At 37.5% G+C, this 23,552-nt stretch overlaps 1 protein-coding gene across 2 annotated transcripts in view; it reads left to right on the top strand.

Moving 5' to 3' along the window:
• The window catches only part of LOC114046205 (ras GTPase-activating protein 3), a 287,044-nt gene that overhangs the window by 159,628 nt on the left and 103,864 nt on the right, over positions 1–23,552 (top strand). For both annotated transcript variants that reach the window (XM_027866456.1, XM_027866457.1), the window contains exons 4-5: positions 2,751–2,845; positions 22,793–22,869. In XM_027866456.1, the coding sequence (XP_027722257.1) occupies positions 2,751–2,845; positions 22,793–22,869 (172 nt within the window). The remainder of the gene's footprint in view (positions 1–2,750; positions 2,846–22,792; positions 22,870–23,552) is intronic.

Below are 23,552 nucleotides of genomic sequence, written 5' to 3'. Positions count from 1 at the left end.
ATATTTGGTTATAACCTTGTTGTTGATATATGTTAAAGAGAGTGTACATTTTGATATCATTTGTAAATTGAGGCTAAAGAGACTAAGTGACTTACTCATGTTCCACAGAAGTGAGATTGCAACCCATATCTCTCCCCACTTAATAGCAGATGTTTGTAAGATGTTAGAATAAATAAGAAGCTAACCTAGCTTTTTGAATACTGAACCCTGGCTTGGCTTCATTAGTATAGTATATAGTATCATAAGGACCAGACTAGCAAAGTTGTCATTTCTGTTGGCTTCATTCCTACGATTGGTGAATTGAGCATCTTCATGGCATGAGCTGTTTGTTATGGGGAGCTTCTGGTTTCCAGGAAGTTGCCAGTCTTATTTCTTAAGGACCAGCTGACATCTACACGCTAATCTGTCAATCCCAAAACTTGTGCTGTTTGTTACCTTTCGAGAAGTTCTGCATAGGCAAGAGCAAGCTGCTTGACCTGATATTAAGGAGGGTAATCCACATTGGCCAATCAGTCAGTCTGTATGTATTTCTTCAGTACCTACTATGTACCAGGCACTATACTGATCAATAAACATATATTGAACAGTAGCTATGTGCTTGGTGCTATGGGAACAACAAAGATATTTAAGACATAACCTCTGCCCCCAAAGAATTATGATGTGAGTTTAGTTGGAGAAACAAGATATGAGGAAGGAAAAAGCAAAAATAAATTCCAAATGATTGGTAAGGAAAAGCACTTTGCTAGAGAATTTATAAAAAGGGAAAGATCATTCTGAACTGAGGGTAGTCATGAAGAACTTCATGGAGGAGCTGGCACTTTGCTTCAGTTGAACGTTGAAGTGTAGACTGTTTCAAATAGGTAGAGAGGTGTGAGGCAGACATCTCAAATGCCAGGCACGTTCCTCTACATCTCTATTTGTCTCTCAGAAGAAGACGCCCAATTCTCTTGGGCATTCTAGCTAACCTGTATTACTAGAAGCAGACAGAATTGGTTTGTTAGAGAAGGGGAATGGATTGACTGGGGAAATAATTTGGCTCCTCAATGGAGTTCATAGGATCATAGATTTAGAGCTATTGCTGCTGCTGCTGCTGCTACTACTACTACTACTACTACTACTACTACTACTACTACTACTACTACCACCACCACCACCCTCACCACAATTACTACTACTACTACTACCACCACCACCACCACCCTCACCACAATTACTACTACTACTACTACTACTGCTACCACCACCACCACCATTACCACTATTACTACTGCAACTACTACCACCACTACTTCTTCTACTACTACTGCCGCCACCACCACCACCACCACCACCACCACAATCATTAATACTATTGCTACTAACTGGCATTTATATAGTTCTTTGAAATTTACAAAGTATTTAACATATGTTATTTCATTTTATCTTCGCCTGTGAGGTAGGTGCTATTTTTATCCCCATTTTACAGATAAGAAAACTGAGATCAGGAGAGGTCTGCCCAGCATCTCACACTTAGTATATGATTTGAACTAAGGTCCTCCTGACTCCAAGTCCAGTGCTCTATCTACCAAGCTATCCAGCTGCTAGTCCTTCAAGATTATTGAGTCCAACCTCCCTTTATTTATAAAGAACCTGAGTCTTAGAGCAGTAAAGTAACTTGCCCACAGTCACATAAGTGCCAGAGGTGACAGCTGGAGTGCAGCATGTTATCCACTATACTCACATGTTCTATGCACGTTATGGTTTGTAAAATGCTTTCCTCACAACCACTTTGTGAGATAGGTAGTATATGTGGTATCAGCCCCACTTTACAGACAAAGAAAATTCAGAGATGAAGTGACTTGTTGAGTTACATAATTTTTGCAGGAGCTAAGACTCAAGACCAGGACTACTTGCTCTGAATCCAGTGTCTTGTCCACTATGCCAAACTGCCCTTTCCCTCCTTCCAAATGTGGCAGCCTACCTCTAGGTTCTATGATGACCAAATAAATTGTGAGAAGAGGGAACCATTTTAGGGGAAACTGTGTCTTTCTCCAGCCCTAAAAGTTCTGTATAACTTGGTTTTATTTTTAAAATGCAGATAATTGCCCTGAAAATAATGAAAGCTGGCACATGGAACACATATGCTTTACCACTCTATGTGGGAAGCAAATCATTTGTTATTGCCTCATTCTCAACTTTAGGTGCCAATTCATGAGTTAAGCTGATGAAGTTCATACACAAGTTTGAGTTACTGCTTTGTGCTTCCTTGTTATTGCAGTTCTCCCCCAGTTTCCCCCAACCCCATCAGTAAGATAAGGAGGATAATAATACCTATCTCTTCTCTCCCTGGGGATATGTTCGGGATAAGTGAAAGAATAATGTTTGAGCACCATGTGGAGATGTGCAGAATTTCTTAAATTTAAGACATTATAATAATATTTTTCACTCCATAGGAATCTTCTATTGGGAAGATTGGTCAGCCAGCAAGGTCATTAATTAAAGTACTAGGATTTGTGAAGAAAATGGGAAGAGCTTGTACCTTGAAAATGTTACATTGTAAAGTTTTTGAAACCTAAATGTCACTGGAGTTTTGGAAAAACCAGGTCATGGGAAAATGAAGATGATGAGACAAGTAATTTAATTGGTGTCTCTATTTAGAATAAATAATCATGGATGATGAATTGATGAAATGTTTTCTTAATGAAACTGGTCCAAGATGGCAGATTCATGATCTTATGTTGTATTTCTTTTCTTTTCCCTTGTGTCTATAGGAAAAGTGGCTATACAGAAGGAAGACCTCCAGAAGTACCACAACAGAGATACTTGGTTTCAGCTGCAGCATGTTGATGCTGATTCAGAAGTACAGGTGAGATTTCCATGACAATGAAGCCTTCAGTAATAGTATCAGCTGTCCACACTGCATAAAACTAAAAATAAACTGCAGATACCATCAGAGTCTGTGGGAAAGAAATACATTGTACATAACTACTTATTTTGTGGTTAAGGAGATGTCGCAGCACAGAAGAATTATTCTTCTTCCCTGTTTTTCTACTCTGTCAACTCTTTCCTGCCTCTCACTTGTCCAGCCATTTTCATTGCCAGACATCTCAGTCTGCCACCCTTGAATTTCTGAACTATTTGATGTGCCCTTTCTGCCCTACTAGTGGTCAACCTTGAATATCTCCTACCATCCACCTTCTTTGGTCATTATTTGAACAAAATGTGATATGCTAGAAGTTATCAAAATGAGAGCACTGCTGGGCTGTCTACAAATGTGTCATCTTATCTTTAGTGGGTCTTTATGGCTACACAGATATTTTAGAAATCAGTCTTTCATTGACTCTCTCACATTCCCTATTATTCCAAGCATTCTTTTCTCTCAGCTAGTCAGTCGTTATTATGTGTGTATTAAATACGTGTATTAAATGCCTACTGTGTGCTAGGTGGTTTGGTTACAAATACAAAAATGAAATAGCCCCTGCATTCAAGGAACTTACATGCTATTGGGAAAGAAAATATATACATGAAATAAGTATAAAATATATAAAATAAAAATATAAAATTTTTATATTTAGATAAAATATATTTGAAAAATAGAAATAAACCATAAAATAAAAATAAATAAGTATGAAATATATAAAATAAATACAGGTACTGGCAACTGGATGTATCAGGAAAAGCCTCAAACATATAGAAGGTGAAACTTGAGCTGCGTTTTGAGAGAAAGTAGGGATTTTGAGAGGTAGAAAGGGGAGGAGTGATTTCCAGGCATGAGGGGAAGCCTGTGGGAAGTAACAGAGATGGGAGATGGAATGTTGTATGTGAGGAATAGCAGGAAACCTACTTTGGCTGAACTCTAGTTTGTGCGAAGGGGAATAAAGTCTCATAAGTTTATAAAGGCAAAGTCTGTGAAGGGTTTTAAATGACGAACAGAAGAGTCTTTATCTGATTATGGAGATAATAAGGAACTGCTGGAGTTTATTGAGAGGGAAAGTGACATGTTCAAACTTGTGCTTTAGGAATATCACTTTGATGGTTGAGTAGAGAATGGACTAGAATGAGGAGAATCTAAATTCAGGGAGACTGCATAGGAGGCTATATTGCAGTAGTGTGGGACAAAGGTAATAAGGGTCAGAGTTAGGATGGTTGAGAAATAAATACAGAGAAGAGGTCAGTTACTAGACATAGCTATGGAAATAGAATTGACAAAGCTTGGCAATTGTATAGGTGGGGTGAATATGAGTGCAGAACTGAAGATGGGGCTGCATCCCTGGTGACTAGGAGAATGATAGTTCCCTAAACAGGGAGGCCAAGAAGAAGGGTAGATTTAAAGGGAAAGTAATGGCATCTCTTTTGGTCATGTTGAGTTTGAGATGCCTATGGGACAAGCAAATGGGCAGTTGGAGATGTGGAATTGGAGTTTGAGAAGGAGATAAGGACTGGGCTGGGGATAGGTGTGTGTGTATATGTGTGTGTGTAGGCATCATTTGCATAGAGATAGATTAAAGTATGGTAGCTGATGAGGTACCATAGAGAGTTTAGAGAAAACAGAGAAGAAGGGCCAGGAAAGAATCTTGGGGTGTATCCATATATAAGGGATGGGACATAGGTCATAAGTTCATAGCCTTAGAACTGGAAGGGTCAACTACTGCATTCATGTGTAGAAATGGAGAGGTTTGATATTGAGAAATGGGGAGAAAATGGAATTTGCAAGGGATAAGTTTGGGTTTGTTTTTTTTTTTTTTCATTGAAGTCTTCTTCAATGAAGATCTTCAGTTGAGGTCTTCTACTGAGACTTAACCTACTGAGGTTAGTAGGAGTGGTATTAAGAAGTGGTTTAAGAAGAGGTTTAGAATAAAAGCTGTGACTTCTGTGATAGTCAGGGAAGAATAAAAGGCTTATGTGCAGCAGTTAGGACTCAACTAAGTTTGGGTAGCATAAATTTATAGAGGACCTAGTCAACAAGATTGTGTGACTTCTCCAGAAGCTTGAGAGTAGGAGGAGACAAAAGTGAAAAAGGCTATTAGTGGCAGGTAGTACTGATCCAGGGTTGGGATTTGGAAAGGGATGAATGACGATAGAGCAGTGAGGGGAAGAAGAAAAGAACACAATGTCAAGTTGAAAGGATCCCCTGCTGGGGATCATGGAGACTACTTGGAAGGGCCAAGTGACTATAGGTTATGATAAGAACTGATAATAGGTTTAGGAGAGAAGAGGAATAGGGTCAGAAAGGAATTTTAGAGTTATGGATCAAGGAGGCTCAGTACTTTGAGGTGATGTTGAGATTGAAGTTATGACTAACCTTGAGTTACACAGTAAGAATTAGTGCTGGGATCTCTAAGGTCTCATAAAATAGCCCACCTATTTTATGCTTCTATGTAGTGGGAAGAGACATAAGTGAGGGAGATGAATGAAGAGGGTACCACGATAGTCCATGCAAGAAGTAATTAGAATCTGAACTTGGGTGGTGGCCATATAAGTAGAAGAAGGGAACAGATACAAGAGATAGTGTAGCAGCATAAACAACAAGATTTGACAATGAATTTGTATTTATGGAGTGAGGGAGAGTGAATATTTGAATATAACACTGAGGCTGTGAACCTGAGTGCCTAAGAGGATACTAGTTCCCTTGACAGAAAATGGAATGTTTGGAAGTGAGGACGGGCTTCGGGGAAAAGATGAAAAGTTTTGTACACAATGAGTTTGACATGCCTGTAGAACCTCCAGTTTGAAATATTCAGTAATCAGCTGAAGATACGTAACTGGAGCTCAGGAGAGAGACTGGGTCTGCATGTATAGGTCTGTGAGTCACCAGCATAGAGATGATAATTAACTCCATAACAGCTGGTGAGGTCAAGAATTTAGAAGAGCATAGGGAGATTAGAAAAGGACTTAGAACAGGGCATTGCATACATCCACATTTAGGGGAAGATAGATGTGAAATAGATGAGGAACCAGCAAAAGAGACTGGTTCTTAATCCATTTCTCAACATTACACACTGTTATTCCAGACATACCTGTCTACTTGCCATTCCTCACACATGACTCTCCACCTCCCGTTTCCATGCCTTTATCCAGACTGATGCCTGGAATGTCCTCTCCTTCTTTACCTCTACTTCTTGAAATCCTTGTTCTCTTCAAGACTCAGCTAAATCTCCCTCTTCAGGAGCCTTTCCTGGTCCACGCTGTGGTTAGTACTTTCCCCTCCAGTGTTAAATTTGTTTCTACTTGGTAGATATCTTGTATATACCTATATTTGGACATGTTGTATCCCTCATTAGAATGTAAGCTCCTTGGGGGCAGGGAATGTTTTTTTGCCCTCTTTGTATCTCCACCTTTTAGCAAAGTGCCTGATTCAAGATAAATACTCGTTGATTGATGAGTGAAAGAAGGTTAAGAAAGTAAATTAAGAATGTGTTGATCAAGAGATATCTTAAATATGATTTCCCCCATCTCATTTCTAAGGTTAAATATGGCTTGTGTTGTCCATGAAAATAATATTTGTTAAACAAATAATGTCAATAAAATGACGAAATATTTAGCTTGCTTAAGGACACAAAACGTTTTCAAAGTTCTTTACAAAACCCTCCTAGTAGCAACCCTTTTTGCATGCTTTGTAGATTCTTAAATGCTCATTAAAACAGGTCCCACAGAACATTTATTTGGCATTATTTTGTTAATTTAGCATATAATGGATGTAATAAAATTGCACGTTCAAAGAAATCTGTGGTTGGGTTTTCCTATTTCTTTGAAATCCTAGAATCCCAGATTTTGAAGGGACTTTTGGAGGTCATCTAATGAAAGTGCCTACTTGATAACATGAATCCTTTCTACAGCTTCTCTGACAGATGGCTGTCAAATGGTTGCTTATAGTTTAGCCTTCCAGATTAGTATAATTTTATTCTATTTGCAGCCATAATTTATTCTGTAGTCATCATGTTTTACTTTAAAAAAAAGAGATCAGTTTTGTTTCTTTACTTCATAATGCCAGTCATTCCACAGATGGCTTTAAAAATCATTCTTGTATTCAGTTGCATTCTATTGAAAGAATCTAGGCACTGGCAATCTACAAGTGAAAACATAACATAGCCCTTGCCCTCAAAGGGCTTACAATCTAGTATTTTTGAATTCTTTATTGCTTCCTTGGTCCCATTTTTTGCATCACTTTTATAGGTTCATGCGCAGCTTGTATACTTAAATATTAAATTAGAAATTTTAAAAATGATAGGAAGACTATTTTCCTACCACAGAACATGAAAACTTTCCTTTGTAATATGGTAACTAAAGGGAGATGATATTTGCAGAGCTGTCCTGGTTATTTTTGCATGGTGTTGGAACATGGGAAAAATCTGTTAGAGGCGTCTTTCTAGTTGTTTGTAACTTTAAAGCTCGTGGCTCAAACACAAAACTCATTAACAGGTTCAAGTATGAATCTAATTTTGCAAGGTAGAAGAAATGAAATAAAATGAGAAGTGAATTTTTTTTTGTATTTTTTTCTATACTTTTTCATCTGTGTGTACCTTATGGAAACCAAATTGCTTATCATTCGGTCTAGTGAGTTATTTAAAAAAAACAATTATTTTAATTAACTAATATGCATAGCATGTTGATATTATGTAGAAAAAAGGCAGCTAGGTGGTGCAGTGGATAGAGCATTGGCCCTGGAGTCAGAAAGGCCCTGGGCAAGTCACTTAACCCTGTTTGTCTCAGTTTCCTCATCTGTCAAATGAGCTGGACAAGGAAATGACAAATCACACTCTCTTTGCCTAGGAAATGCCAAAATGGGGTCCCAGAGAGTCAGACAGGACTGAAACAACTGAACAAAAACAATATCAAATTATACAGAAACAAGAAAGTGGTGCAGTGGATAGAGTACAGGACCTGGAGTCATGAAGACCTGAGTTTCAATTCTGCCCCAGACACATTCTAGTTTGTCCCTCTGGACAAGTCACTTAATGTCTGTCTGCTTCAGTTTCCTCATCTGTAAAATGGGGGTATTAATAGCACCTTCCTCCCAGAGTTGTTGTGATGCTAAAATGAGATACATATTTGTAAAGCACTTTACAAACCTTAAAGCACTATATAGATGCTATTATTGTTATTGTTATCATTTTCATTATTATCAGTATTGGTATATCCCATTTCTTAGCTCTCTATGATTAGGTCACTGATTAATTTTATAGTTGTCTCCAAATGATTGCACTATGATGAAGTGACTCATTTTACGAAGATGATTAAGATTACATGAGTGGAAAGGGTCTACTAGAGACATAAGCAGATCTTTGTAAATTGCATTTTGGAGCACCTCTCTGAGACCACTGTTTCTGTTTGAATTGTCAAATTTAAAATTGTTAGTTACGATAGGACGGCTTATAGTTTCTTAATCTGCTGAGTAATTCATGGTAAAGATGCATAAGAAAAGAGCGTATAAGCCCAGTGCTGCAGTACTTTTTAAATGTTCTTTTTATTAGGAACTTAATCATCAGCAAACACAAACATTTCAATATATAAACATAAAAAAAGATTGATATTAGCATCTCTTATGTAGTCTTCTTAGGAAACGTGTATTAAAGTTAACATGGTGCAAACCAAGTTAGCCCATTTGTGTCCCTGTCTGAACTTCTTTTTGCTTTCTTCTTTATATTTTTAAATGTTTGTTGATGGTTTCTTTTTGTGTGTGTGTCTGCGTCAAAACGCATCAACTCACCGTTCCCTTGAATAGATATCCAATTTCACCAGTAAGAGATTAGCCTAATCAGGCAAAACAAATCAACATTTTGGCTATTCCTGAAAATGTGGATTTCATTCCTCACTTTAGTCCATCACTTCTCTGCTAAGAGGCAGGGAACATACTTTGTCGTAAGTCTTCTAAAGACATGATTATCTTTAGATTTGGGTCTCTGTTGGTCAGTTCTGAAGCCTTTCGAAAGCTGTCTTCTTTTATGTTATTGTAATCACTGTATAATTTGTTTTCCTAGTTCTGCTCATTTCACTGCATCAGTTCATACAAATCTTCTCTGAATCCCTGGTAGTCAACCTGTCTTTTGACATAATAATATTCAATTACACTCATGTAACATAAATTGTTCATCTGTTCTCCAACTGATAGCACCCACTTTGTTTATAGTTCTTTGTTACAGCAAAGAGTGCTGCTATGAATATTTTTGTACGATTGAGTTCTTTTCCCTCTGGCACTGTACAATAGACAATTTATATTATACTCTCCGCAAAAGTAAAGTGGAATCACCATGAATTGGAAAAGGCAAGGTCTTTCTTGGTCTCCTCATATTTGATCTTACAGCTTTTGGTGAATTATGTTACGAAAAAAGTTTATTTCTTCTCCTTCCAAATTGCTGTATCACATGCCTGTGAAATTATGGGTAAAACTTGAGATAGGAATAGTAATTGGACATATGTTGAAGGCCTGACAACCCCAAGTAACTATTTTTGGTGAAGCACTTCAAATCTAAATGTCTCTAACTTCCTGCCACACATGACTCTCAAATTTCTTTCTATGCAATGGTTTCACAGTTAGGCCACTCAGTTCACCAATTTCTCAGGTCAGGTTGAATTAAGTTTATAGCTGTCTACTCTCCAAAAGCCATCTCTCTGAGGCAAGATTAGGGGAAAATCCATCAATTTTTTTTTCCTTTCCCTCTGCACCTTGACACCATTCTCTTCTACTTACTTGCCCCATTCATTATCATTCATCTTCCTTTGGACAGAAACACTCATCCAGTTACTTAAGGGGAATACGGGCAAATGTCCTTAACATAATGTCCAAACACTCAGTTCTAATTTTACCATATATGATATATCACAATCACATAAAATGCGTTTCATATAGTACATGATTCATGATATACAATGTTCCTATATAGTAAATTCGCCTATGGCCAGCCTTATATGCTGTACATCATTTATTTGGTGTCCTCTATAGGATACAGTGTGTTGTACTTTACAGCTAATGTTTATGTTTTATTTGGGTGGTTCACTCATGCATTATCCATGGTACAGCATGTTAGCTTAGTCACTAGTCAGGTAGTCTCAGTATTACTACTGTGAGAGTTACTGGCACTCTTGGATCGTCTGTCCTTCTGTGGGGAAGATGTTTTGGTAAACATTAGCCAGCAGCCTAATTCTGGGACTATGATACTTGAGGACTATTAGGGCTGTCCTTTGCTCTTGGTGAGTTGGTACTGTCTAAGACCTATTTTCTTCAGACCTCCAGTGGAGATGTAATAGGCATGATACTGTCTATTTCTGGTTTTCACTTGTCTCACCTATCAAGGCAGGAAGTGGTTGCCTTGGTAGCAGTCTACATTCCATGATGGATATTCAGACTTGTCTACATTAGCATATTGACTCAGACCATTTTCCCCTTGAATTCTCTCTAGAGATAGATGCTCAACAGGATCCTTTTAGTCTAATTTTTTTTGACCTTCCTGTTTACTTGTTCATACCAGCTCATTTGACAAAACATTTATTAAGTGATTTCTAGTTCCCCTGTGAATTCTGAGTGTGGTACATTGTCATTTGTAGGTCCTACACTGACAAGTTTTATAAACTAATAGATTTCTTAGTTTCTCAATTATCTGATATGGGATGGCTTTCCATTGTTGGGCTTTCTAATGGTTTCCCATGACACAGAGATTGCAGAGAAAGATGGCAGTAAACTTGATTATGGCGTTTGTCCCCTTCAGTTCTCTAGGTTGTTGTGGAGTCCCAAGTGGTGAAAGCCGTAATAGACAGTAAGAAGTGAAAGCCATAAACTTCGACTCTGTGAAAGGTGGAAGCTCAGACATGGTGACCTGTTAAAAAAAATCATAATTAAAACACTGAATCATAACTTAGATACCGTGACCAGTACATGACCAGTACCCAACTTTGAGTGCCTAGGCATTTACCCAATAGCACTGGGTAAATGACTGGATATCTGGGAACCAGGTTCAATGCTAAGTATAAACTGAAATATTAGCCAAAACATTAACTAAGTGGAAAAACCCAAAATATCTACCAATCCTCAGTGAAGCACCCTATGGCTTCTTTTTTCTTTGCCTGATTTCTGTGATTACCACAGGGATTTTTTTTGGGGGGGTCTTTACAGAAATCCGCTGAATTGTCTAGCAGCCACCCCAGATTGCCCCTATTTATAAGTATTCATAATGATTGAATACATTCCTATAATCAGTCTGGAGTCCCTTGACCTCTTTCTTTGGTATCAAACTCATCCCATGGTTATACAGGAGGTACAGGGTTCCCCAGTCAGGGGAATTCTGGACCTTAAGTTGTGTACTATATACTGGTTATAAATGGCTAGATCCTTCTAGCATCTTGAGACTAGAAAGCAGAGATCTCTGGGCAAAATTCTCTTTTGTTGTTGTTGTTGTTGTTCAGTCATTTTACAGTCATGTCTAACTCACCATTTAGACCCTGGAGTGCTTTACCATTTCCTTCTCCAGCTTATTTTATAGATGAGGAACTGGTGCAAACAGGGTTAAGTCACTTGCCCAGGATCACACAGCTAGTAATTGTCTGAAGCCAGATTTAATCACAGTAAAATGAGTCTTCCTGACTCTAGGCCTGGTTCTGTATCCACTGTTCCACCTAGGTTCTCATTAGGTTCTTTTGTAAGCATCAAATTCTCTTATGAGCATCAAATATGTGATGTATCAGTCCTTCTCGACTTATTCAGGTGTGGGGAGAAAATAACCATCCTGGTTTTCCGGTGTTTTTGTTTTAAGTATCATCACTGTAGCTTCTGCAGGAGGACTATGAGGCTTAGCACTTTGCTAAAGATCTCTTCCTATATTTTAAGCCATGACTATGTCTGGTACTAGAGGAATATTGCAGTACAATTTGTCATATCTGCCCAGGCTCTCTTTCATACTTAAAAATCCTCTCCCTCCTCAAGTCTGCATTTTGGAATCCTCTGCTTCCTTCAAGTCTTAACTGAGTTTCCACTTTGTTCACAGGTCCACTCTAACCCCCTTATTTTATACATGTTAGATGAGGAACACAAGCCCAAGGAGGTTAGATGATTTAGTAATTAACTAATTAATTTAGCAGAACCAAGAGAACATTGTTTGTATATGGTAACAACAGTATTGTTTGAAGAATGACTTTGAGCGAAATAAATAATTTTGACTATTATAAATACCCAAATTAACTATAGAGGACCTATGAAGAAAGGACATAAGAAGATGCACTATCTGCATCCAGAGAAAGAACTGATAAATAGAAGTATGTATAGAATAATTGTGTGTGTGTGTGTGTGTGTGTGTGTGTGTGTAATGGTAGTCATCTCTAGGGTGGGTTGGGGGAGGGAAGAAAAAAGGAAAAAAAAAAGAAATTTACATGATAACTTTATAATTTAAAAAGAATCACATTATATATAATGGATTTGCATTTTCAAGGGCAATCATCTTTTTTATTATACTGTACTATAGTAATGCTTGTTTTAATCCACAAATAAAACATTTTTAAAAAATGATGTAGTAATGCCTGGCACACAGTAGGCACTTAATAAATGTTTATCGATTGACCCAAAATCACACAAATAATAAGTAGCAGAATAAGTGTTTGAACCCAACGCCTCTGATTCCTAATCCAGGGCTCTTTCTGCCACAGTGTGTTACCTCTAATACCTGTGGTTAGCTTCTTTAGCTAGAAAATTGTGAGGATCAAATGAATCCAGGTCTTTTATGAACTATTATTGCTTCAGTCTAAGACAAATATATCAAGTACCCAAAGAGAAGAATATTTTCTTAAGTTTCTTCATATAATCAGATACATTGAAATGAAAGGAGAAGCCTGCCAACAGGACATCCACTTTCTGTTCTCTTCTACTGTAGTGGTTTTTCCTTTTTGAAGGGCTCAGATAAAAAGCACAGAAGTTGCCAGAAGCTTTTCAAGTTTGCATGTACAAATATTTAACATGTGCATATGAGTAATGCCATCTGTTGACTGACCTGACTGTGGGAGGCAGGCGGAGTTCTTCCATTTATTTCAAGGAGGGGAGGATGTACTGGGGGCATAGAGAACTGCTCCTTGTAGCCAATGGCTTTTTGGAGTCTGCTCCCCAAGGACCAGTCCAGTTAAGTTCTGTGAGGCCCCTTCCCAAAAGGTTGGATACCAGCTTATGGGGTTTTTTTTTTTTCGGTTTGTTTGTTGATGTTTGTTTGTTTGTTTTGTTTGTCCATAATAACTCATGAAGACTATTTGTAAGGACATAGAGAGTGTGACTTATTTTGGTAGAAGGAAGCCTCAAAAGGCTGAAATCATGGATCCTTGAAATATTGATGTATTTAAATAACAACAATAGTAATAGTGATTGTTGTTGTTCAGTTGGGTCTAACTCTTTGTGATCCCATTTGGGGTTTTCTTGGTAAAGATTTTGAAATAATTTGCCATTTCCTTCCACAGCTCATTTTACAAATGAGGAAACTGAGGCAAACAGGGTTAAGTGACTTGCCCAGGGCCACATAGCTAGCAAGTGGTTAAAGCCGGATTTGAACTCAGGAAGATGAGTCTTCCTGACTCTAGGCACCTTATCCACTGCACCACTTAGCTGCTCAGTAATAATGATAGCTAGTATTAACATAGAACTTTAAGGTTTGCAAAATACTTTATAAATATCATCTCATTTGATCTTCACAACACTTATGGGAAGTTGGTACTATTATCTTCATTTTCAAGTGAAGAATTAGAGGCGGGGTCACACATCCAATAAGTGTCTGAGTGTGAATTTGAACCGGAGTTTTCCTGACTCTCTAAGTCCACTACTCTCTTCACTGAGCCACCTGGCTATATTCCTGTGTATATTGATATAAAGGCTAGATCTCTTAATGAGGTAAAGTTTTTCTGCATTGTTTTATTTTTTTGAATTTTATTTATTTTATTCAGAACTTAAGAAATAAACAAGCATTGTTTTATTAGCCATAATTTTTTTTTTGATCCAGAATTATAATTTTATTGGTGTACAGCGTACCCATTGTGGAAATTCTCTCCCTGATGAAGGTCAAAACCTCATCAGCCTCCTTTGCTAAGCTTATAGAATTACCTGAGGGTAGGGTAAAGGGGGCAGAGAGGTTAGTGGAGTCACGTACTAAGTATAGAGGGCAGGGCTTGAGTCTTTTCAGGCTCCCATGCCTGCTCTCTGTCCACAACATAGAAGATCTTACAAACCTGAATTAACCTAAAGTTAACTTTCTAGGAAAAGTCATCTTTTTACATGTTGTCTAGAATGGGATACCCCTACTTTTTATCCTGTGTATACTCCCACTGTCACAAGCACTGGAGAAGGGAAACACCAATTATCCTACATCATAGGATATCTCTGTAGTTAACCCAAGAGAGGAAAACCTTAACAATTACCAGGGTCTGATCCTGTGGAGGTACTGGTCCCTCTTCTCGGGAAAAACAGGAAACAGGAAAGTGAACATTGTGCCAACTGACAATACTAGCCAATTTGTTAGTAGTTGTGACATATTTTTGTGTATGTGTGTGGGGGGGGGAGGGATGTTATTAATTGATACAACAGCAACATTCTTTAGTAGTAAGTTGACAGAAAAGTAGAAGGATAAAGGTCAGGCTGGGTGGGGATGAAGTCTTATAAGATGAAGCCTTGTAGGCTAAGTAACAAATATGTTTGACAATTATGTGGAATGATGCTTGGAGAAAGACTCAAGTTCAACCTCAGCCACATTGTGAAGTTCCAATTCCAGTTCCCATGAACCCACTCTTTAGCCTGTGTTCTGTCTTCTGTAACGCAGAGCTTTCTTTAAAGAAAAACCGTTCAGAGTTCCCTCAGCAACACAAACACCCTGCCTTCCACTGATGATCTTCTGGCCAGTTACTGTGCTGCTGCTGAATGTTTGGATGGGCTGGGGACCCCTCCTTCAGAAGCTTATAGGGTGTACTCTGGGGGAAGGTGTGGTATAGTGGAAAGATTCATGGACTTGCAGTCATCATGACCAGTATTTGAATTTCTCCTAAGACACTAGCCTTGTAACTCTAGGCAAAATTATTTAATCTCTCAGTTTCAATTTCCTCATAGTAAAAGGAGTGTTATAAAACCACCAACTTCATGGGGTTATTATGAGGATCAAATGAATATGTAAAATGCTTTGCAAGCTTTAAAGTGATATGTAAATCTTGTTCAGTCATTTCAGTTGTGTTTGACTCTTTGTGACCCCATTTGGGGTGTTCTTGGCAAAGTGACTAGAGTGGTTTGCTTTTTCCTTCCTATTTTATAGATGAGGAAACTGAGGCAAATAGGGTTAAGTGACTTGCCCAGTCACACAGCTAGTAAGTGGCCAGATTTTAACTCAGGAAGGTAAGTCTTCCTGATTCCAGGCTTGGTGCTCTGTCCACTGTGCCACCTTGCTGCTATCAACTAATATTATGTACTAGGCACTGAGCTAGATGCAAAGATAAGTAACATAAGGGCTCTACTCTCAAAGAGTTTACTGTCAGGTATCCTGTAGCTTGTTTTTGATGGCGGTGGTTGTTTTTCAGTTATGTCCAACTCTTTATGACCCCATGGACTATAGCATGCCAGGCCTTTCTATCCTCCACTATCTCCCGAAGTCCATCCAAGCTCTTGAAGGTGGTGCCATTTGCTTAATTAGTATAGGCAGTAATAGAAAACTTCCTACTCATAAACTAGGCCACCCACATAAACCCCCGTGAGGCCCCATAGTATAGTTGATATAGTTAAATATTTAGAGTCAGAGAGCTTGAGTTTGAATACTAGTTCTCTCTCTCTCTTTTTTTTTTAACTTGTGTAGCCTTAGGATATTTTGTTTCTCTGGGCCTCAGTTTCCACATCTATAAAATGAGAACTAGATGATTGCTGGGGTCTCTTCCAGCACTGAATCCTATGATCCCATGAACTGTTGGTGCAGTCTCTCATGCTAGAACATTGTGGTGTTCATTAAACATTGTTAAAATAAGTTATCTATTCCAAAGGACTGGATCAGTTTAGTAAACTTGATGTCTCATCAGCTTTAGCCTTCTTCCTGGAAGGCCCTGAAAGGTTGTACCCTCAGTTTTGGGAATAGCCTGCCTCTCCTATTGGCATATGATAGTTCTATATTTGTGGTGCCAAGGATCGTGGAGTAAGTTAAAAATCGTTGTCACTTACAACCTTCCAAGGAAAGTACATTTATTTTAAGTTCTGGAACCAGTTGCTACATTACTGCGTGGCAACCAAAGCCCATCATTTCTTCTCAATCAGTCCACCTCTGTGACAGGAGAATCTCTTTTTAGCTTTAGCTAGTATTTATGGGTGTGGTTTGTTGTGTTTTTAATGGCAACATCTTGAAAGTGTTGATGTGAAGGGCAAAATGGCCCTAGTGAATAAGGATTATAAGGAAGGCTGGAATGTGGACAAGAAAGTCACTCATTTTTGGAAGTATTCATTCCCTAGAGACCATCAAAGAATTCCCTGAGTTCAGAGGAGATGCCTAGCTTTGCTTTAATGTGTGAGAACTTTTATGGGTAAGTTGTGGGATTTTTTTTTTTTTTTTTACATAGTATGTTTGGTTTGAACCACAAATCTACAGCTGGTAGAAATATGAGGTGCACATTTTGGTGGATTTGAGAAGGGTGTGAGCAAAACTGGTTTCTTCTGAATATCTACCCTGTGAAGTTTTTTTGGTCTAGTTTACTAATGATGGGTCTCCCAAACTATTGCAGCCCGAGATAGAGAATAGGGCATTGCTTTTAGGTTATCCAAACAGCAAAGTCTTGTTCTACTTCTATTTGAAGGGTATTTGAAAGTACTATATTTTACCAGTTGTCAATCAAAACCAAATGCTACATAATTATAATGACCAAGCTTGTTTAAAAGAAAAGATACGACAAAGTATCTCCCATTTCTTTCCAGAGGTAGAGACAATGGATAGAGAAGACTGCAATATATTTTTCTTAATGAATATCAATGCTAAATTTTTATTTAAAAATTTTAATAGTATTTTTCCAATTACATATAAAGACAATTTTTAACATTTACTTAAAAAAAAACTTTGAGTTCCAATTTTTTTTACCTCCCCCTTGCCTAAGACAGTAAGCAATTTGATATGGGTTACATATGTGCAATCATGTGAAACATATTTCCACATTAGTTATGTTGTGAAAGAAGAAACAGACCAAAAGAAAAAAGATGTGAAAAAAAATTAAGTGAAAATGAAATAATTCAATCTGCATTTAAATTCCATCAATTCTTTCTCTGAATGTGGATAGCATTTTTCCTGACAAGTCCTTTGGAATTGGAAGACTCATATATTGTCAGACTTTTTTAGTATGTCGGTTAGCTTTGCTGAACTCTTTTGCCCTCTTCCTTGTTATAAGGGGAAATTCTCTGAGAAAGGAAGGAGGAATACATTTAACAATGTTGGTAATATAAAAACAAAAGATATTGATAAATGATGATTTTTAAAAATATTTTACTAGCCTTCAAGGAGGAACTATAATGACATGTGTTGTTTCCATACATCCTCTAAAATAGAGGAAATCTAATCAAGTTCAAAATCTCTCCAATTGTCTGAACCTTCCTTGCATCCTGTCTTTTGAGCTGATGTTTGCCATTTTTTTTCCCAATGGAAATCTTCCCTTGGAAATAAGTGGTAGGTTGGAGTGAAAGGTCCTGAAGAAACATACTCTTCGATAGATCCTTTGATATTCATTCTCATATCACCTTTTCAGAGAAGGTTCTAGTCACTCTGAAATTCCCTTAGCTGATCACAATCTATTGCTTTTCCATCTCTCCCTTTGCCTTCCCATACCAAACCCTACTCTTTTTTCTTTTTTTCCATTTAATAGTATTTTATTTTTTCCCAATTACATGTAAAGATAGTTTTCCATATTTACTCTTATAAGATTTCAAGTTCCAATTTTTTTTCTCCCTCACCCCCCCCAAGATGGCAAGCAATCTGATATAGGCTATACATGTACAATCATATTAAATAAATTTCCACATTAGTCATGTTGTGAAAGAAGAATCAGAACAAAAGAGAAAAACCATGAGAAAGGGAAAAAAAAAAGAGATAATAGTATGCTTCGATCTGCATTCAGACTCCATAATTTTTTCTCTGGATGTGGACAGCATTTTCCATCATGAGTCTTTTAAAATTGTCTTAAATCAGGGATGGTGAACCTGTGGTACCTTTAAAGGGATTTGTTCTGTGAAGTTTGGATTCAGTCAGAGGGCTGCACTGGAGGACCTACGGCCACATGTGGCCTCGAGGCAGTAGGTTCCCTACCCCTGTCTTAGATCATTGTATTACTGAGAGGAGGTAAGGCTATCAAAGTTGATCATCACACAGTGTGGCTGTTACTGTGTTCAGTGTTCTTCTGGTACTGTTTACTTCACTCAACATCAGTTCATGTAAGTTTTTCCAGGTTTTTCTGAAATCCTCCTGCTCATATTTTTGTACATGTGAGTTCTTTTCTCTTTTTTATGCTCTCTTTTAGATACAGAACTAGTAGTGGTCTTTGTGACCCCTTTTGGGGTTTTCCTGGCAGAGATACTAGAGTGTTTTGTCATTTCCTTTTTTCAGCTCATTTGACAGATGAGGAAACTGAGGCAAACAGGGTTAAGTGACTTGCCACTTAAGGTCAAAGGGTAATCACAGTTTTATAGCCCTTTGGGCATAGTTCCAAAATGGTTGTATCAGTTTACAACTCCACCAACAATGCATTAATGTTCCAATTTTCCCACATCTTCTCCAATGTTTATGATTTTCCTTTTTTTTTTTTCATATTTGCCAATCTGATTGGTATGAGGTGGTACCTCAGAGTTGTTTCTCATGTTTAGGAGAAAGCCTTGGTATAAATGAATTCAGATCCAGTTTCTTTGACCAAGAATTTAATTGACATTGAACAAAACTATGGTTGGCTATGTGAATTGAATAGTAGGCAAATTATTATAGCTAGTTAGTGCAGTGGATAGAGTGCAGGTCTAGAATCAGAAAGACTCATCTTACTAAGTTCAAATCTGGTCTCAGACACTTACTAATTTTGTGACCCTGGGCAAGTCACTTAACCCTGTTTGCCTCAGTTTCCTCATCTGTCAAATGAGCTGAAAAAAGGAAATGACAAAACACTCTAGTATCTCTGCCAGGAAAACCCCAAAAAGGGTCACAAAAAGTCAGATGTGACTGAAATGACTGAACAATATATCACAGCTTCAGTTTTGGCAACATCTCCCTGAATCCTTATATCTGATAGAAATAATGAGATGCTGATACTCTTATAGAATGGGAATTAAGGAATATTTCAATTCATATGAACTCCACAAAGTGTTTCAAGTGAGTATTTTGTGTTACATAGGTACCAAGGGTGCAAAGATGAATAAGATATAGTCTGAGCCCTCAAGAAGCTTACACTCTTTTCCTAGTTTCATATACAGTGAATTTTTTTGATTAGTCTTGGTGTCAGAAAAAATAAGTTAGTTATGTAAACTTCATATTTTGAAAACTTAAAAAAAAAACACTATGTAAATATGAGCTGTTCAGCACTTGCTCTTATGTTCAAAGTCCAGTGCTTTCAAGAGTATTGAGAGATGGAAAGAGCTTGTAGTGATTACTTTCTTGTTGAATCTCTCCATTTTACAGATGAGGAAACTGTGGCCCAGGAGATGAAAGAGTTTCTTCAAGGTCACACGAGTTATAATTGGAACAAGTGGGATTTGACCCCAAGGGCTCAGCCTCCAAACTCAGTGCTTTTTCTATTATAACACATTCTCTTTCCCATAGGTGCTTACTGAATCTGTAGGATCTTAGATTTTGAACTGAAAGGGACCTTGAGGTAATTAGGTTCTGTTGTCTCATTTTACAGATAAGGAAATTGGAGCCACAAAGACTTACAAAAGTTAGGCAATAATGATCATCAAAGATAGAATTTGAACCTATCTGATTCCAGTCTGCACTCTCTATTGTGTGGTACTGCTTCCTTATTTGAATTGAATTGAATTGACTTGAATTATAGCCTAATTCTCCTCTTTACCTCTAGAGGAAAGGAGGAAGATACAGACATATCTTCTTAGATAGAGGGAAGACAGCACCTTCCTCTGCCTCATTTGTTTATCTCTCAGATTCTGTCCTCAAGACAGGGGTCTACACAAAAAACCCCTGCACTTTCAGGAACCAATGTCATTTGCATTTGCCTTCACTATAGTTTCGCCATGGTTTTTGAAAGGTGGTGCTGTAGAGTTAACTGGCTGTAGAATCAGCGTAAAGCCAGTAGATAGTTGACTGGAAGAATTGTTAGTTGAGCTCACCCTAGTCACATCTCTCTTTGAGAGCAACTCTGCTACACCCAAGGATGGGCACAGTGCCCATGTGGGGTTATTCTCCTTCCATGTCCTTTTCCCTCTCAGGCAAAGTCACACTAGTCATGGCAGGTCAAACTAAGTATTTTCTTCACTGGCCAGGGAAAATTTTGCTCATTCGTTGATTCTCCCAACATCTCTTTGAATTTAAGTGGAAAATATATATTCCTCTTGTAGGAATGGTGAGACTTACTGACAGAAAGCAGATTGTACAAGGTTACTGGATGACTTTGGGAGTGAGGGCTGAGAGTTCCTTCAGTAGGCGTTGACTGAGAGCCTGTGGTGTGTGGAACTCTGTATGAGGCACTGCCTGGGAGGAAAGGATACAGAAGATAAACAAAGATCACTGCTTGCCTTTACAGAACTTAAAGCCCATTTTGAGCAGGGGATCTTAGGACCTTTTTTGTGTCATGGGGCCTTTGGGAATCTGATGAAGCCTGTGGACCCCTTCTCAGAATAATGTTTTTAAATGCACTTAAGAAAATACTTAGGATTACAAAGGAAATCAATTATATTCAAATAAAGATATAATTTTTTTTCCTCATCTAAATTCATGGACCACCTGAAAGCCTCTGGTTTAGAGAGACAGCATGTATACTTGAAATTATAGCAGAACAAATATCTGCATGGGAAAAATTATATAGTACTAATTGATTCTACAGGGTCCAAGAGAAACAAAATAGAAAAATATTGTTAGAATCAGGCAGGTGGAATTTGGTAGTGGAGATTCACTGGAATAGGGTGGTTGGGGCTAGTCCCTAGTTCTGTGAATTATCTACTAGGGCATGCTGTCTTTGTCTTGGATTCTCCTCTTAGACAATGCTTTTTCTTTGGTTTTCCTCTTCCTTCTGCTTCTACTGGAAATCTGTGTTTAAAAGCACACATGAGCACTAAGCCTGGCCCTTCCTATACAGAAATAACACAGTTCTGGTGTTTTTCTACCTCTTTGTTTAGGCCTTACTTAGAGGCTGGTATAGCAAAGGAAGAAGGTTGGTACTAGACAAACACAATAACAACTGTACATTTATAAAACTCTTTAAGGCTTACAAAGCACTTTTCTTAAAATAATCATTTAAGGTAGGTAAAACAAGCATTTTCTGACCATACATTCCTTTGAGGATGTCTCATGTATTTTGTGCTACTTCTTACAAAGAAGTTATCAGTGACAATAAGCTCCAGCCCATGTATTCACTTCATCCTTGCCTATGTTGTTCTTTGGTTCTTGTGCAATTTTATATCTCCACTTTCTGGTGTTCCACGGCTTATAATATTAGGAGGCCATTGGTGTTTAAAAAATGTGCTTTATAGTCAAGAAGAAGTCTGGGATTATCAAAAGGACCGTATAGGTTTACAAGGACAATCTAACACATTCTCCTCCATTTCAAATGTGGTCCCAGCTCATTGTCCATCTTCAGAGGTTATCCAAGATGTCAAGATATATACATACATACACACATATATATAGATATTGATATAGAGATACATAGATATCGATATATATATATATATAGATATAGATATAGATATAGATACAGATATAGATATAGATATAGATGGGAGAATATGGTGGACTATCTCTAACCCAGTGGTGTAAAACCCAAATTGAAATGAGAGCTACTAAATCAACATAAGGATCCCTGCAGCTGCATATTGACTTAGAAAACCATATGCTAATGTTATTTATTTTCTATTGTGTGTTATTAAATATTTCCTAATTCCATTTTAATCTGGATGAGTTGCACAGAGCCACCAGCAGCACATTTGACACTTCTGCTCTATTCAATTGCACCTCAAAATCTGAGCAATATTCACTTTTTTTTCTTAGTTCTCCCTTTCACCCCACCCCATTACTTTATAATTATTCTGTATATATTTTTTAATATGGACATGTTATTTTGTCCCTCTCCCCCAGTAAGATGTAAGTTTTTTGAGGGAAAGCATTATTTTATCCTCTGCACCTCTACTAGATAGTGCCATGGCCATCTCACAAAGGGACAGTGCTCTCAGATGCTCTTATTTATGTACAATTATTTTATAGTTTACTTTTTTAAAGTAATTTTTTATTTTGTTTTTGATCTCTTAATTATGAATTTAGTTGAAATTTAATTTAAATTTAGTTTAAACAGTGAGCATATATGGCTCTAATTCTTGTGTTGGGCTGGAGAGTGGTCCATTAAACAAAATTTTTAAACATTAAATTTTTTCAGACAAAGGCTCTAGTTAAGTGATTAATTCAATCAGTTTGAGTCATGGTCGATGGGAAATGGCCAGTTGAAGCTGGATACAGTTGAATGCAGTCATTATGCATTATCCGGTGGAAATTCAGTGAAGAGTGGTTAGCAAGATAAGATTTCATTGTTAAATCATCTTTTGGCAGTGAGATTTTTCTTTAGGTAACAGGTCCTTCATGGGAATAAAGGGACTGTTGTGCTTGGTATTCTCCTATTTTCATATCATGCTTTATCTTTTGTGTTTCAGGGAAAGGTGCACCTTGAGATGAGGCTGAGTGAGGTCATTACAGACACTGGTGTCATTTGCCATAAACTTGCCACCAGGTAAGCCTTGAGAATACAACGAATTAACTGAAATTCATGTGATGTTCTTTCATGTATCATGAAGTATGACATAAAGTAATAACTAATTTTTAACAACTATTCCCTAACTTATGTATTAGAGTGAGCATCATCACCTTCAAATCAAGGTCCTTGGGAGGTGACATGTTTATCCCAGTAATACCAATATGGCTCAGAATATTTTTAGAATACTTCATTGGGAACTGCCTTCAAAGTTTGCAGAAATGTTTCTTATAAATAGTTCCATCGGTGGTAAATCTTCATCTGTTAAGGGAGGATTTAGTTTCTGGCAATATCCAAAAAGGGAATCATCTAGATATTTAGTTTAAAATGACTTATGTTCTGGTGTGGCTCAGATACTGACCCTGAAGACCGCCACAAATGAGGGGTTCCAAAAGTATTTCAAATGAACACAGCATTGTAATTAGTATACAGCTTCCCACAGTCACTTCTTTGAAGATATATAAGTCCTGATATTTTTTAAAAGGTCTTATTAATATGTAGTCAAATCAACAAACATTTATTAAGCACCTACTGTACTAAGGCTAATTAATATATGTTTGATGGTAGGGAGTGGGGTATAGCAGTTATAACTATGAAAAAATTTTTGAAGCAGGTCTCTCTGATAAAGGCTTCATTTCTCAGATATATAGAGAACTGAGTCA

This window comes from Vombatus ursinus, unplaced genomic scaffold, assembly GCF_900497805.2.
Source record: "Vombatus ursinus unplaced genomic scaffold, bare-nosed wombat genome assembly UNPS02014781.1, whole genome shotgun sequence".
In the NCBI taxonomy this organism is placed as follows: Eukaryota; Metazoa; Chordata; class Mammalia; order Diprotodontia; family Vombatidae; genus Vombatus; species Vombatus ursinus.
Note: the sequence above shows the minus strand (reverse complement) of the source record. Positions and strands in the feature narration are given on the sequence as shown.